Source organism: Anser cygnoides, chromosome 1 (assembly GCF_040182565.1).
Source record: "Anser cygnoides isolate HZ-2024a breed goose chromosome 1, Taihu_goose_T2T_genome, whole genome shotgun sequence".
Lineage (NCBI taxonomy): Eukaryota > Metazoa > Chordata > Aves > Anseriformes > Anatidae > Anser > Anser cygnoides.
This window is the reverse complement of record NC_089873.1, coordinates 70,845,569-70,863,647: the sequence shown is the minus strand read 5'-3', so window position 1 is coordinate 70,863,647 and position 18,079 is coordinate 70,845,569. Positions and strand designations below refer to the sequence as shown.

Below are 18,079 nucleotides of genomic sequence, written 5' to 3'. Positions count from 1 at the left end.
CAATGGATGATTTAATTCCCTGTTCAAAAGACTCACAGCCTGCACTATGTCTAAATGCAGCTTCTGGTCACTGAATCTTATTTCTGTCTTATTCTGTTAGATTAGAAAGCTATCTCTGATCTGAAATTTAGTCTGTGATATTTCCAAACTAGTCTCAGACTGTGAGACATGTACTAGTAATATCAGGTCATTCTCTCGTCTCTTTCTAAACAGCTTCTAATCCTTCTATATTCTTTTGTCATTAATTTGGATAGAAGATTCCAAGAAAACTCTCCTTGGTGTGAGATAGAAAAGTAATATTCCTTTTCTTTTTTTTTCTACTCAATAGTCTCCTCCTTTTTTAACCAAAAATTATACCTACCTTGACAATCGCATCTCACCAGAATTTACAAATGATCATTTGCTTCAATCATCATGTTTTTCAGAGCTACTACTTTGCGGTACTTGTTTGCTCATTTTAAAGTCATGATCTCCATTCTTTGTTCACAGGTTTTAAAATTCATATGTCTTAAGTGAGCCCACTTTATCTTTTGATCTCTGCTATTTTTTCTTTGGGTTAATATGATCTTCCTCTGACATTGTTTGTAGTTCTAATAACTTTATATATATAATAACATTATTTATCATTGTTTTATATATATTATATATATGTATATAATATTCTTTGAGATCAGTAATAAAGATATTAACATTCATCCAGAAAAGAGAGACCACAGAACAGTGGTAGAAACAACACTTGGTGATGATCTCCTTTTTTACAATTAAATATTCTAATCTGTTAACCTTTGATATGTTTAACATGAAGTACACAGATACTTTTACTACCAGTATTTACTCATTTTTTAGCTGACAATGTAGTAGCTCAAGGCTCTTCCAAATGCTTTAGACAGTACTAAAATATTATGTCTTCCCAATATTTTTAACCGTCACATCTGTAGTCTTTAATAGAAAGGAAATCATCAGAAAACAAACCTAAGCCTTTTACAGAATGATAGAATAATAGAATTATTTGGGTTGGAAAAGACCTCTAAGATCATCTGGTCCTTTAACCTAGCGCTGCTAAGTCCACCATTAAACCATGTCCCTAAACTCTAAATCTATGTGTTTTTTGAAGACCTCCAGGGATGGTGACTCAACTTCTTCCCTGGGCAGCCTGTTGCTTTCTTAATGAATAAAAGACAGATACATTGTATGCATTATACACATCTGCTTTTTCTTCACCGGGCTTGATAATTTACCAGCCCCTTTCAGCATTATAATGTTTCAGTTTAATCTCTGAAAGATCTAATTTGCTGCAGAGCAAATAACTGAGTGTTATTTCTTCCAAATGACCCCACAATGGAATAAGTGCCTTCATATAGTTCTATGAGTGCTATACTGAATTAGCAGGGAGTAGATGGGACTTGGGAGACAGCCAGGACAGGAACAGCAGACAGACAGTATGAGCTGGGGCTGAGGTATGTTGCAAAGACTATAGCAGACATGGTAAAAGTAAAACACAGAGAGGCATTAGAGAATGAATGGAAGGTCAGAGTCTGAAGTAGCTCCATACTGGGTTACCCTGGCACTGTCCAGGGGAAGTTAATGATCACCAGCAAGCTCTAATCACTTTATGACTTTAATTGGACACCTAAGCCATCACTGTTACTGGCACAAGTTTGACCTAGTTAAAAATAAAACCCCAGACAATCTATATGTCATCATCTACTATTTTAAGCAAGAATCCTGCTTTGGTCTTTGCCCAATGACATGAGTTCAGCTCTTGTACTGCCAGAAGGGAATCCTGAGGCTGGAGAATGTTTGGGGGTCGGCACTTTGGCTGGTGAGTTCATCAGAGGCAGCATGGATGTCCGGATGGCTTCTAGTGCTGCTGATAGAGCAGTTAAGATAGGAAGTTTGAAAACTATAAGCAATATTAAATAATAAATAAATAAAAGTAGAAAGAGCTCTTTAGGAGCACAGAAAAGGGTTGCTGCAAAATAAACAACTAGTAGCAAAGAATATGATTATTATACAGCTACACAATTCTGTGAAAATTCAGTTGTTTTTTTGTTTTTCAGTTCTCTCCAGAATTTAAACTGGAGGAATCCTATTCTTCTTCAGTATCTTTCTGCAGGAATATTTTGAAAGGTTACTTTAATTTTGAATCCCTAAAAAAAACATTCAAACTTTCAAACAGGGGCTAGATCTGTAGTGCCACAAGATACAAATTAGCTTTTGATGTTGCAAAAGTTAGGTTCTTGTCTTGCAGGTACAGTTATCAGTTAGGCTTGTTACTTGCTTTATGTCTAGAGACTCTATTCTTTTTCTACATGTGCACATGCATGTATGTGTATGAACTGTGTATACTCAAATTCACAGCCTTGTTTTCTTGGATCATACATGCACCCATGTAATGATAATCATTTGATTGGAAAGATTTCTATTCTAGGCAGGAACTTTAACTCAGAGAGAGAAGCAGATTTTTATTTTCCTATTGTTATTTTACTAAATTATGTGAATGTAGCACTCAGAAATAGCCAGACACTGTCTTGTTAGATGTTAGAGAGTGTTAGAAAGTGTTAGAATGAAAGAAAGATAGAAAAAAAAAGGTTCTGACATTAAAAACCTCTTAATTGGACAACTTATAAAACATGTTTTTGGGAGAAAGATGACCTGAGGATAAAAGAAAGGAAAGAGGAAGGAAATTAAATGCCACTGCTCCTTTCATTTTCAGATCATGTTAAAACAACTCTTTTACCTTAGGCAGCAGAAGCAGCTGGACACTGGTCAGAGGATGCAATAACTGATCTGTTATTCTTTTGTTGTTCTTTCTCCGTGTTGACAAGTGACAAGCAGGGATCTCTGGAGAAGAAAAAATATTTTATGCACTGTCTTTTCAAGGAAGGTTTGTGTTTGACTTCATGTTTATAATTTTCCTTCATTATTTGACTGATAGTGTTCTCGGGACCAGCCTGAAGAAGAAATACAAATAAATGATTCAAAAGATTTCATTTTTATCAGGAATTTTAGCTGTACATAGATTCAAGAAGTTATCTTTAAGTATAGGAAAATGTTTGCTTCCTGCTTGCTTTAGAGTGTATGGAAGCTCCCTTGTGATCTTGTTTTGCAGTATCTTAAGCAATATATGGAGATGGATATGTGATTGGAGCAAATAAATAAGGAGATGCCTTAGCTGCTCTACCTACATGTCTTAAGAATAGCTTTGCAACTTACATATACATAAGAGATGTAATGTTTAAGTTTCCTCTCAAATACCTTCATTCATCAGTCTTGTATCCACTATAAGCGCCTCAAAAGTCAGTGGAGGGAAACAGGAGATGCTAGAAAATGACTCATCACACTGGTTTTAGAAACCTCTCTCAGGAGGACTGAATCAGCATCTGGAAGGATCTACTTCTCCCCTTTGTTCATAGAGAGCATAGAGGAAAAAAAAATTTATTCATTAATATATATCCAATTGATGATTTCTTGCCAAAACTGAGTTATTTGCACTATTTGCTTCGTTTTTCTGACTTTCCTTTTCATTAATTTGATATCAACTCCTCCTTCCTTGTATTGGCCAAGATAATTCACAGGCACACAAGACACTAACTGTTGCAGTTGGCTTCTTGTGTGTTGTTTTGGAAGGTGCAACAATTATATTCTGAAAATAAAGAAGACAGGCTTTATAAACCAGAACACACAAGGAAAAACCACTTTTCTTGAAAGGCTTGGCCACTGTCTATGTTGCCTCTTGACATAGTTACATAAAAGACATACTTTATTTTTCCACTTTCCGAGTCAGAAGAGCTTTGGAGAAATTCTGCAGTGGGCCTACTAAATGTATGGAGCTGGATTTCCAGTGAGACTTGAAATGTACCCAGAAATTTAAATTCTAACCTAAGATTTGTTTTGCAGAAAAGAAGTGGCTAAGATGGTAGCCAAGGAATCAGAAGACCTGGGTTCATTTCTTTGCTCTGTCACAGACTTCTATATGATTTTGCAAAAATTATTTGATCTCTGCATATCAGTTTCCTGTAGTAAAACCTTCTGGTTGCTTGTGAAGATAATCAGATCAAGAGGGATGCTCTGAAGCCAGAGCCCCTATGTCTGCTCAAGAAAAGTAGTTAGTTTTTAATCAAATGCTCTTTACATACACTGAAATTTGATCTTTGACAGCTTGGCTTGAAAGGATATCTCTCCTAAACTGCCAATGCCATTGTAAAGATTGAAATCTCAGTTGAGATTTCTTCTTGCACACTGACAGTTCCAGCTGCCACAGATCACTAGAACCATTTAGTAAACCTTCACTCTTTCTCACCTTCTCCCCAACTGAGAAAACCTAATTATCTCACTTGTATCCTGTGACCAATATCCTGTCACCCTGAAAATCTTTCTTAAAGGATGGTCATTGCAATAAGTCCAGTAGGCAGACATACAAATTGCTATGATACTTTCACAGTTTTTGTTAGATGAAGTTTCAATCAAACTTGAAGGTTGAGCTGCCTCTGTGTCTCTCCTCCTATCATGAGACTGTTTTTTCTTTCCTCAGTAAAAGGCAGAGGTGGGAGATTATAAAGGGAAAACCCAGAACAATCCGGACCCTGATGGAAAAGCTATTCTGTGACAAATTTTGAATATATGAAGAAGATCAACACTAAAGAAGAGAATCTTCTCTCAAGAAAATGTATAGAATTGAAGGGTGCAATATCAAGGGAAAATCAACAGGTTAGAGTATGGCAGGAGTGAGAGAAGTTTGATTAAAAATCAGGGGCTGTGTATCTATACACAGAAGGGTCAGGGAGAGGGGAACTGACTGCTTCACTTCCAACAGAGCATGGATAAATTTGGAGTTAAAAAAAAACTGTCCAAAAACTGGGTCTGTTATATGCTTTGGCTCAGACTCTGTGTATAGTTTATAGAATGTCATATTTTCATTTTATGCTATTTTTGTAAATGGGGGTTAGTTATGTTTTGCTACTTTAGAGAGATGGAATAGGCTATATCCACTGAAGATCGGAAGGGGTTCAGAGGAGTAACTAGATTAAACAATAATCAGACTTACATGAAGGGGGTGAAATGAACTAATATTGCTATATACCAGGAAAAAAAAATCAAGGCAATATGAACTATTAGTTATGGCAAGGTTCCCAAGAGAAGCAATTAGGATTCTATTAACTGGTAAATTAACTTTTTGTTCCACCTGGTTTGGAGGCTACAGAATGTGAGAAAAGCACTTAACTGGCAAATAGAAAAGCCTGAGATATTTTAGTGTCTCTTTAGATGTCTAACTTTGTTGACTAATCCTGTAATTTATGGTGCATGGAAGAATGGATCTGGATACAATAAGGACTGACCTTCCCATAACTTCTGGTGAATCCAAACCCTTTTCACAGAATTTTGGTTAACTGTTTCTACTCTTATTTTAATTTCCCACGCCTCTTGACTTCCAGGCTATGCTTGTGACCGGAAGCCAAAATGCCATGAGAAAAAGCTCTTCCTGTGGTAATTTTAACACTGCCAAGCATAAGGCCTACAAACCACACAGGAAAGCTTTTTCACATTACGATTCACTGCCCAAAAATATCCAAAAAGTTTGGGATAAGAATCCAACCTTTAAACATTAATACAAACCAAACTTCTCAAATATTTCAGAGTCAGCCCTTTTAGTAGTTTTTATCCAGAAGTAAAAAGCACTTCCATTAACCATTTTAAATGTTTACTGGGGATGCCAAAGCCATGATTCAAATAATCTATTAAATATATTCATCTGCTTAGTGTAGTTCAGAACATTAAGTGTTTTAAGCAGTATATTTTTACCTATTTTACACAAGACTGTGGTAAACTACTGAAGCTCCTTCATGTCATTGAGATCCTGAAGATTTACACCTGGTGAGGATTGTTTCTGCATGAACTACACTCAGTCTCAAGTCAAACCCTGCTTCCCTAAGCACTGTCTGTACAGTAATCTTTTTTTTTTTTCTTTTTTTCCCCCAGATAATTCAAGTTGCTTTTCAAGTTTGTCTAACAACGTCAGAACGTCATCTGAGACAGTCTAACAAAGACCCAGTCTCCAGTATGGCCATAAGCAGAAACCAAACTGTAGCCAAGCCAAGACTGAATTGTGCTATACTTTCTCCAAATCCTCTCCCAGTTTCTGACTATTTTCAGCTTAAGATAGATCCTGACCCTTATGTGTTTTTTCCATTTAGTAAAGGAGTTCTCCTCTGTACACTTTATCAGGTTTCCTTTGAACCCCTGAACTTTGAGTTCATTTGAACTCTGCATGAGCAACCCTGTCTGACAAGGATTTCTACATATCTGCTATACACTGTAAGGACTAGCAGAGAGAAAGATGCTGAGTCTTCACAGGAACTGGCTACACTGAGTTCCTCCAAACTGTTGCCTGCTCTTTATTCTTCCTGTGCATTTCTAGCCATTTTCAAAGTCTTGAGCATCTGAGGGAAGAGCTAAACAACGTTCACTTCAAATAATGTACTTACTGTAGGTGTACTTTAATTACATTAAAGTCAGCATGTATGCTGTTACCAGGGCATGAGCAAGAGCAAGGATTTTAGCAAAGGCTGGGAAAAATAACAAACAAACAAACCCCAACGTGTTTAAGCAACCTGCTGATAATTTATCTGGAGATCTGGGGTGCCAAACCTGTATGAATAGCTCTTCTCAAGCAAACTAGTTAAAGCTAGGTTGCATGTATATCAGAAACCATTCTGCTCTGAAACAGCAGAACTAGCTTGGTTTAAGCAAGACATAGAGCTTTCTTGGAACCTACCCCAAGACAGTGAGTTAAACATCAGATGGACTGAAGAACATCAACTTATCATCAACATAATTATATTCTGCTTCAAGTGCAAAGTCCATTGCTTTCACCTTCCTTCTCTAACAACATCTCTGTATTGAAAACAAAGGCATAGAAAGTCCATGAATTACTTCAGCATTGCTCCTTGCTGGAGGAGCACTGAGTAATGCTCTTCAAGGGATTCAGTAGAACTTCCCCATTACTTTGCATAGGAAGATGTTAGACCCTATCAGATCTTTTTTAGAATCCTATGAAATCAGTCTCAGGTATCTTTATTCCCTAACTTGGTTAGGAAATCCCCGTGTACCTAACTAGGTTGCATAAACAGAAGTTTCTCTTTCACACACATTTACTTGGATTTCTGTGAAGGTGATGTGCTTTGACTTCTGTTTGCATTGGTTCACTGTTCTAAGCAGTGTGTTGCTATTCCAACGTGATGACTAGTTTGGGAAAGCTACTAATGGCATTGCTGAGATACTCCCCTTCTTCTGCTGTGGATTTCCTTCCTTTTTTTCTCTTCCCACTCCGTCACTTCCCTATTTCCTCCACATTCTTTTACCAAAGTGATTCCACCTTTAGTATCATGGAGAATTTATACCAATTGTGACTGTGTGGATTTAGCTTTTTATTTCCTAGTTCTCTGTAAACATGGTTTTCATTCTTCCCCAAAGCCACTTCCTGGGAATGTCCAGAATGTTAACTCCCACTCCATTCCTTAATCAATATATTTTTTCTGGTTCAACCTCTTCCAGTTTTTACCATACTTTAAAAGGCATTTAACATTTTCATTATTCATATTGTTGTACTCTTAATTTTCAGCCTTTCACAGGAAGCCTTCTGCAGGGAAAACAAATAACTTATTTGGTATCTACAGTACTTCTAAATACTTTCACCCTTCTCGTTCCCTTCTCTCCACTACCACCTTGTGTCAGGTTTTGGTGAGTATGTGTGTGGCAGTCATGAGGGATGGCGACTATAGGAAGAACAAGAAAGTACATTTTTTAAAAAAAACTGATTCACTTTGTTACTGAAATCAGTGGATTTTGAAGAAGAGTCTATTGAACTGCAGTGATCATGAATGCAACATCTGGAAGCATACAGCAAAGAACAGCTTATACAGTTAACAGCATGCTATGACACAACCAAGAAGTCAGGGCAAATAAACCTACCTGTGACCTTTAACAATTAGGAGCCACAAACTAGGACATGTGTCTGTAGAGAGAGTAATCTACCTTTTGCCAAAGACAACAACAATAACAAATTTGCTTTTCCAAATAGTGAGGTCTCTAGGTTTCATATTCACAGTTTACAAAGGAAAGAAACAACATCAACAATAAAAATGACATAAAGGAAAAAGTAAAGTCTGGATTGGCTTTTATCATGCCAACTGTTAATGGGAAAGGAAGACGTTCCTGGGAGACAGTGACCATGAAGAAGCCTGTTTAGTCAAGCTTTCAGTGTTCTTTAATGATAGGAGTTACCTAATCACTTATTATGACTTTATCAGCAAGTAAGATTAGAAAGGGAAGCAGATCCCGACATCATTATTCATGATCTCTGTGTGCTTTTAAAACATCTAACACCATGTCTTGTAGACTGACAACACCACACCTACAAGGCTGTTGAGGACCAAAAAAAAGAGGGAAAGGGTGCCACCTGCTGAATGGTTAACCTTATTCCTTTCCTCATCTTACCACATCTGTTTTATGAAGGTCAAGTATCAACCAAATGGAACTATGTTGTACATCTCTGAAAAAGATCCCTGAAGCTGAATGTGTGAAACAAGAGAAATCCTGTAATTTCTAACAGCTTCATTTCATAGAGAGCAGGGAAGGGAGACAGGTCAATAGCAGATCCCAGACACATCTGTTCCAATGGAGCATTTGAAGATTCTTATTTGTCTCTGGTCTTTCTGTAGGTGCGGTTTGTATAGTCTGGGAGTTCTGGACAATCTGTGATGCATTTCTGGTTGTATCAACCTTTGTAGTAAAGGATAGTTGTGTTTTTGTTTGAGAAATGGAATATGAGGCTCTCAAGACCTGGACTGAAGGGCAAGCTACTGCCTTGGTCTTCTAACACCTCCATGACAACTGTCTTCAGGGAAGAGTCCTGCTCAGTAAGCAACGACTATGCCAAAAATTAAACCTAAGCCTGCCTGATCCTGCTCCACATTACTATTTTTTTATTATTTATTTTTAAATTCTTGGACTCATAGTAAATGTGGACTTAGGACTGAGGGATAAGGGTTAATTGCTACAGCAATGACAGGTCCTTCCTGCCTTTTTTTTTTTTTTTTTTTTTTTGGACACTGCTCGGGACTTTCTTTTTTACTCTACTTTCTAGAATGTCTAGTGCTGAGAGATGTATTTATCCATAATGACGAACACATGGTGTATGCTGCCTAGGTATTATATATCTGTACATTTCACAGGGACATATTGTTTTAAGTAAGTAAGTGATGCAGCTTTTTTAAAAACTTTGAGGGAGTTTCCTGAATCAAAAACCCATATCCCCAAGGGTTTCTGCTCATAGCTACATGCATTAAATGAAGGCCACATATCTGAAAGGATTCCTGGCTATATGCCCTCTAACTGTATCTTTGTAAGAGCTCCATTTGGAGTTACAATTTTTTTTAATTTTTAATCGTAGTGTGCCACCCTTTGTGACTCAACCTTCATTTTAAACATGTTCCAGGTTTTTCCTGTTCTGCCCTTGGACCACTTCTCAGCCTTGCAAAAAGAGTCAACCAGCATCACACCTAAATTTTCTGGTAGAATATTCTGGATTGGTGCAAGAAAAAATATTCTCAAAATGATCTGTAACCTGGAAAGACGGGTGATTCAAACTATTTGGGTGATTTCATATTGTCATTATTTGATGTACTGCAAACATAAGAATGGTACAAGGAAGCCCTTGAAAGCAAGAATTTTGGTTGATCAATTCAGTAACTTGTATATTTTTTGCAGAACCTATTAAGTATTTTCATAGGCCACTATCTGAATGTAATTGTATCTTTCAAAACACTCCACATTCTGTTAAAGTCTCATCAGCAAAAGTGTGGATTTGGTGGTGACAAGTGAAGGAAAACTAGCAATTTGTAAATGGCAAAATGAGCATTCCAACTCAGAGTACCATGAAGTCCCTTCATCCAACTAAGAGGAAAAAAGCCCATGCTTCAATGAAATAAATATCCTTGGTAAATTCAGCAAGCACAGAATAATTATAAGTGAGGGAAAGCTTTACTCTTCTGGGTTGTCAGGTCTGTTTTGAGAAGGTGTTAAGAAGGTATCGGTCTAAATTACTTGGCAGCTGTCAAAAGTATTCTTGAATAATTTGGACTGGCATTTAAAAGGGAGTGTTTCATTCTGTGTAGGTAAGCGTGGAAAAATAAATGAAAAGCTTAACAGTGATACCGCAGAGTATATCTCCAAGCCCACATCAGAGGAGAGAAAGAACTGCTAAGGTGGGAAAAAATCCACTATGGATATTGCTGACTGTGATTTTTGTCATGTATTTGAATGGCTTAGAGCTGTAGAACAAGGCTGCAGTTGTCAGGGTATGAGGTCCTGCTGCTTCAGAGGTGTCAAAATTATTACTCCTCAGCTGGAAGAAACAGAGCCGCAGTGCCAGAAGCCTGTAGACTTTGGCTGGTGTCTTATCCACTGCTGGCATGTGTTCTTTGTTGTTCTAAAAAATATATTAATAATAAAGGTTTTAATTCTGCTTTAAGGAGGGGAATACGTTGTTGATGTTGCTAATATCAAAGGGGCAAAAAACAAAAGTCATCAGAGGAGCCATGAAGTAAGGAACTTTTTACTGCCTGGTTTAAATGTGGTTCAGGAGAGAGCAACTGAAAGGTGCTTCCATCTGATGGATGGGGTTGGCCTACCATCTTTGAAACTTCACCATTCAGGTCATCAGTAAAAAAAAAAACAAAAAAAACTAGAGATGATTTGCACAAGTGTTGTCCCAGATTTGTCAGTTCTATAGGTAAGAAGAGGACATGGCTATCCTGTTCAGCAAGGTGTACATTCATGTTGAAAGACTCAGCTCAGTACTGGAATTGTCACTGTTTTAAACCTGTGATGAAAGGAAGATTTCTGCACTGAATGTTGTCATTCCTGAGCCAGCCCCAGAGGTCATCTAGCTGTCTAGCAATAGTAATAACAATGACATCTACTGAAATTATTCCTAATCATCCTTAAAATTGCACAGGCAAGTGAACCTCTGCTGAAATGAGTTCAGGTACTGTTAAAACACTACTCACCTTGTGATCTGTGCAATTTGGCTTACTGCCTAACCTAACCTTAAATCAATAAGAGGCCAGATAAACATTGTTTTGCACACCCAAATCATTTAGTACTGTTAAAAGAAGCTTTTATGAATTTTCAGCTTTGTGATGGGTTGACCCTGTCTGGCAGGTAAACACCCACCCAACTGCTCACTCACTTCCCCACAGTAGGATGAGGGAACTGCAAGGGAAAAAGCAAGAAAAAGAACCCACGTACTGAGATGAAGAGTTTAATAAGTGAAGGGGAAAAAATGGAAGAAGAAACAAGTAGTGCAAAAGCAATCACACACCAGCAACAGCCTATTGCCCAGTCAATCTCCAAGCAACAGCTACTTTGGAGAAACTGCCGCCCCCCACGTTCTATTGTTCATGACATAATACCCCTGTTGGTTTTGCACCCTTACGGGGCTTGCCTGCAACCAGGCTACTCACTAGGGGACAAAGAGAGAACCAGAAGGCCTTGATGTTGGGCAAGTGCTGTTCAGGAACAGCTAAAACACCAGTATTATCAACATTGTTTTGGTCATCAAGCTAAAACAGAGCACTATATGAACTGTTATGAAAAAAATTAACTCCATCCCAACCAGACCCAGTACACATTTCTAAAAACAGAGATCACCTGAGAGCACCCTAATTGTCTGGCAAATTTACATTGGCTGTCCTGGTTCCTGCTGGGATAGAGTTAATTTTCTTCCTAGTAGCTGGAATGTTGCTGTGTTTTGCTGCTCTTTTGGATTTAGGATGAAAATAATCTTGATAACACACTGGTGTTCTAGTTGTTGTTGAGCAGTGCTTACACCAAGTCAAGGATTTTTCAGCTTCTCATGCTGCCCTGCTAGCAAGGAAGCTGGGGGTGCACAAGAAGCTGGAAGGGGACGGAACCAGGACAGCTGACCCAAACCAACCAAAAGGATATTCCATACCATATGACATCATGCTGAACAACACAGCTCTGGGGAACAGTTTGGGCCTGCCATTGCTTGGGGACTGGCTGGTCATCGGTCAGCTGGTAGTGAGCAATTACATTGTGCATCACTTGTTTTGTTTATTGTGTTGTGTTTTGTTTTTTTTCTGTATCTTTTTTTTTTTTTTTTTTTTTTCCCCCTTATTAAGTTGTCCTTTTCTCAGCCTGTGAGTTCTTGCATTTTTCTTTTTTGATTGTATCCCCCACCCCACTGAGTGGAAGTGGGGAGTAGGTAAATGGTTGTGTGTTGTTTAGCTGCCTGCTGGGTTATACCACAACAATGGTTTACTCTCACTGAGCTTTCAACATAAAGAGCTTTCCAAAGAAGGGATTTGTCTGAGAGGTTTTCACTTTAGCTTCTTACTTCAGCCAGGAAGTTCAGAGATACCACAGTAATATGGATTCTGATTTTTAAGCTGAGATTCAGGCCTATACTTTTCTTAATCAGACTACCTTACTCACTCCCAGCTACCCTGAATAAAACAAGGCGGCTTTCTTTTATCCAAATGCAAGGGCCAAAAAGCAGCACTCTCTCTCTGAAATCTTTGCCATTTAGGCCTTTATGGCACATACCCCCTCTTAAAAAGTTGCTTTGTCACAGCAGCTGCAGAAAAGGCAGGGAATTCTCCACTTGAAAGCATTGATTTTACTGAAAGGAATACAAATTAAATTAAGCTTCCTTTGAGGTAAGTCTGCTAGAGTCATGAAGATAATATTCTTTTAATATAGTGCGTTTTTTGAGACTTTTGCCTAAATTTAACTCAGCATGCCCTGTTCCAGTTCTTACTGCTCTAAACTTGTCCAAGAGGACCTATATTCCAGGAGTGAAGGTAAGGAGAACTGCAGCATTTGATTTGACTTCATCTGAGCCGAAGTTTTACTTAGAGAGCTTTGCCTTCCTACGCTTGTCTTTGAAAGTGTTGCAATGAATAAGATTTTCTCTGATTCTTGCATCTCTTCCCCCTAGCTTCCATTCTTAATGAGATTTGGGCTTAAAAGCAGGTGTTTAGGTCATACTTCTATTTTCCAAAGTTAAGCTCCCTGTTTCTGACAGCTATGAATTCATTCCTCCTCACTCAGAAGATTCTTTGCTGCTTCCATTCATCCATTTCATTCTGGAAAACAGCCAGAGGGACCCTAATTGTTCTCATTGTTGGCATTCCACTGCTAGAAGACAGACAAGTACATTTGTAATGAAAAAGAGATTTTTCACATCTTGAACTTCACTTACAGGTTTCCTGTGCCAGCATTATTTTATGCTCAGAATAAGCCATATATCCAGAGGAAAGCCTTTTCCAGATGATAACCAACTGTGTTTTGCATTTACTTGGAAATATTTTACTATTTTGGAAATTGGAGTGTAAGAAATGCAGATAGTAGAGTCAGTGTTTCACTTGAAGTTACACAGAGCACAGCTTCTACAGCTCCAAGTGATAGACTTATAGCTACTGAAGTGACATTAATAAATAAAAAACACAGACAAGGTAAAGCTTATTAAAAATTACATCTTCCACTGTCTAAACATGAGTTTAATATGAATCAATGATGTTTTCACAGCTTGCTTCATAGCTTAACCATGGTGGTAGTACATTAAGGAAAGATATAAATAATTAACATGTCCCTCTAGGTTGCAAAAAGAAGGTCTGCTTTGTGTCATTCTATGGTTCTGTGGCCAAGGAAAGAGACCAACTGAGTGTGCTCTATAAGCAGGAATATCTAGCTATGCAGCCCTATATGTCTGCAGGCCCAACTCTTTTGTCTATAAGAAATCATTAGTTTAGGAAAACTTTAAAGAAATTCTTCATTAGGTTCACAGCCAAGATAGACAAGATTTTATCTATTTTTATATTTTTATTTTTAATATACACAACCAAAAAATGCAGCTCCGAAAGAAAATATTTCTGAATTCATTATTCACATTTGGACTACTCTTATATGAAGTATGTTTCTTGCTGCCAGACTGAATTGGATAGCAATTGAGCAAAGGATTGTGAGATTTTAAAAATTATTTTATTTCTTAAAGCAATTATACTGAAAGTGGGAGCAGGGGAGGTTGAGAAGGATTGTTTCAGGAATAATCCACATATCTCCAACTGTATAAGTAAAATTGTGAGTCTGCATGCTGATGGCTGTAGAATGAGAGTCGGTTTCCTAGGATACCGTGTTAGATATCCCTAACAGCTCACTTAAATGGTTGGCTTCAGCTCTCTAAGCATCCACTTCAAAATAAAAAGTTGCTTGGAAGAAATAGGTGCCAATCCCACCAGGGTTGTTTCAGCCTTTCATCTTTAACAGTGAGAGAGAATGTGAGAGAAAAAGAAGTAATCCATCCACTTGGCCACACAGTCTGAATTTATTTTTTAATGAAGTACAGAGAGCAATAGGAATCCAATAAGAATCTATACAAGGATTTAAAATCTTTGCATACCAACAGCTTCACTACGGTGTCTGTATCAAAAATCTTAACAACTAATACAGGTAATTCATCAACTTGTTGTTTTTTTCTTTGTTGCTTTCCCATCCCAGAAGCTGTTGCATTTCAACAGACAATATTATTGTATAAGTACTATCTGGAATAAGGAAACTTTTTTCCCTGGAGACCTTATAACCCCCGTGATAAGGACATCATTCCTACATACAAGTACCCAAGCAATCTCATGCAAATGTGACATGAGATACATAGTACTTGATGCCTGCTGGGAGTGAGGCAGAATGCTCTATATTGCCCCATAGCTATGTAAACTCAATGTACTCGACTACTTGAGGCATGGCACAGGTTGTCTGCGCAATACATATGTGTTGTAGCATTCTTTGGCTGAAAGAGTATTATTTTACATGAAGAAACATTGGTGGAGTACTAGCACAGAAATATGTAGGCTGATTTTGATAATGAACTATCCATAACTGACTATTTAATTATTACAGCTGATAACCTATACTTATGCCATTCTTATTATGGCCTATTTGGTAATAAGATACAATATAACTTGCCCCTAAACTATTGGGAGAAATGAGTGGTAGTTCTACATTAAATATATCACTCCTTTACAATAAATAGTGATTTTCTTCTTGGAGATGTGAAAAGTGATCATACTTGATCCAAGATAGCCCATCTTGTCTTTGGTGCACAAATAAGGTGCACGTCTACTTGGTGTCAGGCTAAGTAGAAAGATAATTCATTTAACATAGATCTGTGCAAATGCTCAGTGTTAATTTCATTTTTATTATAAAAATTGGGATTTAGACCTTGTTTATGATGTGAATGAGTGAGAAGTTATTATCAGTGTGAGTCAGAGGCATTGGTTTTATGTTGAACAGAACACAGATGAAACAGGATCCATGTGTGGCTGTGATTTGACCCATGCCTTCTTACATGTTCATAGCCGTACAGGAAAAAAAAAAAAAAAAAAGGCACAGATCTGTGTTTATCACTGCGAAGTCCTAGCCATGCTGCTGCTCACTCTTTTTTATTGTTTGTCTATTTATTTTTAAATATTTTTTCTTCCTTTTTATGTCTGCATAGATTTGAGTGAGAAAAAAATCAACCCAATTTGTAGTAGCTTGAGGCTATTTCACTTTGATTCCTCAGTGCTTCAAGTTCTGGATTTCAGATTTCAGGAGGCAATGCTTGGAGGCAATTTTTTTAATGATTATTGGAGTAAAATCAAAATCATGTAAATACTCCATTAGCTTGTGGGTAAAAAATCTTTACAAAAACTTAGACTTTTGTCATGTTTAAGGCCAACAGTCTCTAGTTCTGATTGTTCACTGTGCAGTCATATGTCAGTCCACAGTGAAACCTGAAGGAATTGACATTGAATTGTTTCAAATGAAACCGTCTGTTTACCAGCTGGATTGACAGTCCTTGATGTGTTATCACTTCCCTTCCCCAAAAAAGGCATTGAGGGATCTGAAATTGTAAATGTAACATTAATAATGTAAGACAAATCATATTATGATGAGGTAATAAATATTCCTTAATTAGACACATGAACACAGGAAATTCAAGCTGCACATTAACCTTGAAAGGTAGCCAAACAGATTATATTACAGAAATGCCAGGAATAGCCTCCAAACAGCTCTGTGCTGGGATTAGAGCACTCAATGATGATATTAGGATTATAACACTGGAATGATTGTTTTCAAGATTTATTTAAACTGGTACTCTCTCAGTATCTCAGACTCTCATTTTTGCTTTTCCTTGCCCCACTTCACTATGTCTATACAGAAAGCAGTTGAACTTTGAGTGTCCCAGTGCATTTCCATATTTTAATGCATTTCAATATCTAAGTCTGTACAGTACTTAAGAACTGGCCCTTAAATAATTAAGAAAGAAAAACTGAAGAAACGCAAACAATTTATTGGTGACTATGTAAACTATTCTCAGCAGATCTTTAAGGTTTGAATCCAAACCATTCTTTAATTCTATGATTCTATGTTTTTATCATTTTTTTTCTTAGACTTTTAGTATTGTTACCTTCAAATAATGGAGTAGGAGAGCAGGAGTGTGTGTAATGTTCACAAAAAATCTGTCATACCTCCAGGAGCTAAGGCACATCATAAAATCAGGTACCATTTTACGTTCCTCAGCTTCAGCCACAATTAAAAACAATAGGAACACTAAGCACCTATTTATCCATGCCTATATGATGACACTAATGCATTGTGTAAGACCTAGCAACACAATCATTTAATTTCTGTTTTTAAAATCTATTTTAGTGCTTTTCCAATATATTTTGATGAGAAAAGATGTAGAACATGGACTCCCGTCATTCCGTGGGCTCAGGATTATACTGCTCTGGAAATTCTTGTTTTAGTTTGAAGAACTGGCACAGATTATCAACCATATACAATCAGCAACACTTTTTTTCAGAAGAAAACAAGACACAAATATTTTTTCTTGAATAGTATAAGTAGAATATGCCGATATGTTACTGTTTACCTCCCTGTTTGTACAGCTCCTCACACAATGGCACTCCCATACCAATTAAATCCTTTTTATACTACATAATCCAAATCTGATCACTGCTCATTCAATTATTTCCACCAGTAATCAGAGAAGTATTATATTGTGGACTCTTATTATATTGTAAGCTCTTCAATTCCAACCATTTTAATATTAATATCTGGCTTATTTTAGATTGTAACTTTTTTTGTTGTTGTTTGTATAATGAAATTGAAATTTTGGCAAATAGTTTGTTGGACTCCAGTGTTAACCAGTAAATTTTCAGCTAATTTAGTCTTTCAATCCTTTCTGATTTATTTCTCTATCCTGTCAAATGGGGGCATTGGAGAAGAGAAGGAAACCACAAATTGGATCCATGAGCTTCCAAGTAAATAACAGCAGTGCTCCAACCTCTTAGGCCTCGTGCTCAGTGGCAGACCTCTTAGACACTTATCATATCTGCTGAACAGAGCTGTGAATTTTACAATGAAGTGTATGAAATGTGCTTTCTGTTTTGGAGTTTGCTTCTTCCTTTGCAAATCGCTCCTTTGTGAAAATCACTAAACACCAAAGCAAACAAACAGCTGTAGTGTTTGAATCCACCTTGTATCTATTGCTGCATTTACCACTAGCTCCTTCTTTTAAGAATAAGTCAGGTACTTCCTAACTTTTCTCATATTTTATTCCTTCTTTCCAAGATAGCTGAATAATGTGTAGTTACAAGATACAGGAAAAACAACAAAAAAAGAAGGGAATGACGGACGGACGGACGGACGGAAGGAAGGAAGGAAGGAAGGAAGGAAGGTGTGCAGCAAATCTCATAATGCTGTTGACAATCAGGAATTTTATGTATTTAAATCAGGACCATCACTAAAAAGTGGACTAACTTTGAAATGATTCTTAAATTATTTTAAATTCTTAAATTTTAAATTCTTAAATTATTTTAAAATATAAATATTATAAAGAAAACATCTCTGTTTCCCTGAGGTTTCTCAGTAGGTTAGACTTGCTATTAAGTTTAAATAACCAGCAAACATTTTAATGCATAGGACATATACTCAACCAACTGAATAGTGA

The 18,079-nt window shown here is 37.1% G+C and overlaps 1 protein-coding gene across 22 annotated transcripts in view; it reads left to right on the top strand.

Moving 5' to 3' along the window:
- CCDC91 (coiled-coil domain containing 91) overlaps positions 1-17,507 on the top strand; it is a 221,690-nt gene extending 204,183 nt beyond the window's left edge. For all 22 annotated transcript variants that reach the window (XM_048052773.2, XM_048052791.2, XM_048052778.2 and 19 more), the window contains one exon: positions 5,980-17,507. In XM_048052773.2, the coding sequence (XP_047908730.2) occupies positions 5,980-6,261 (282 nt within the window). In that variant the 3' untranslated portion in view covers positions 6,262-17,507. The remainder of the gene's footprint in view (positions 1-5,979) is intronic.
- The last annotated feature ends 572 nt before the right edge of the window (positions 17,508-18,079 follow it).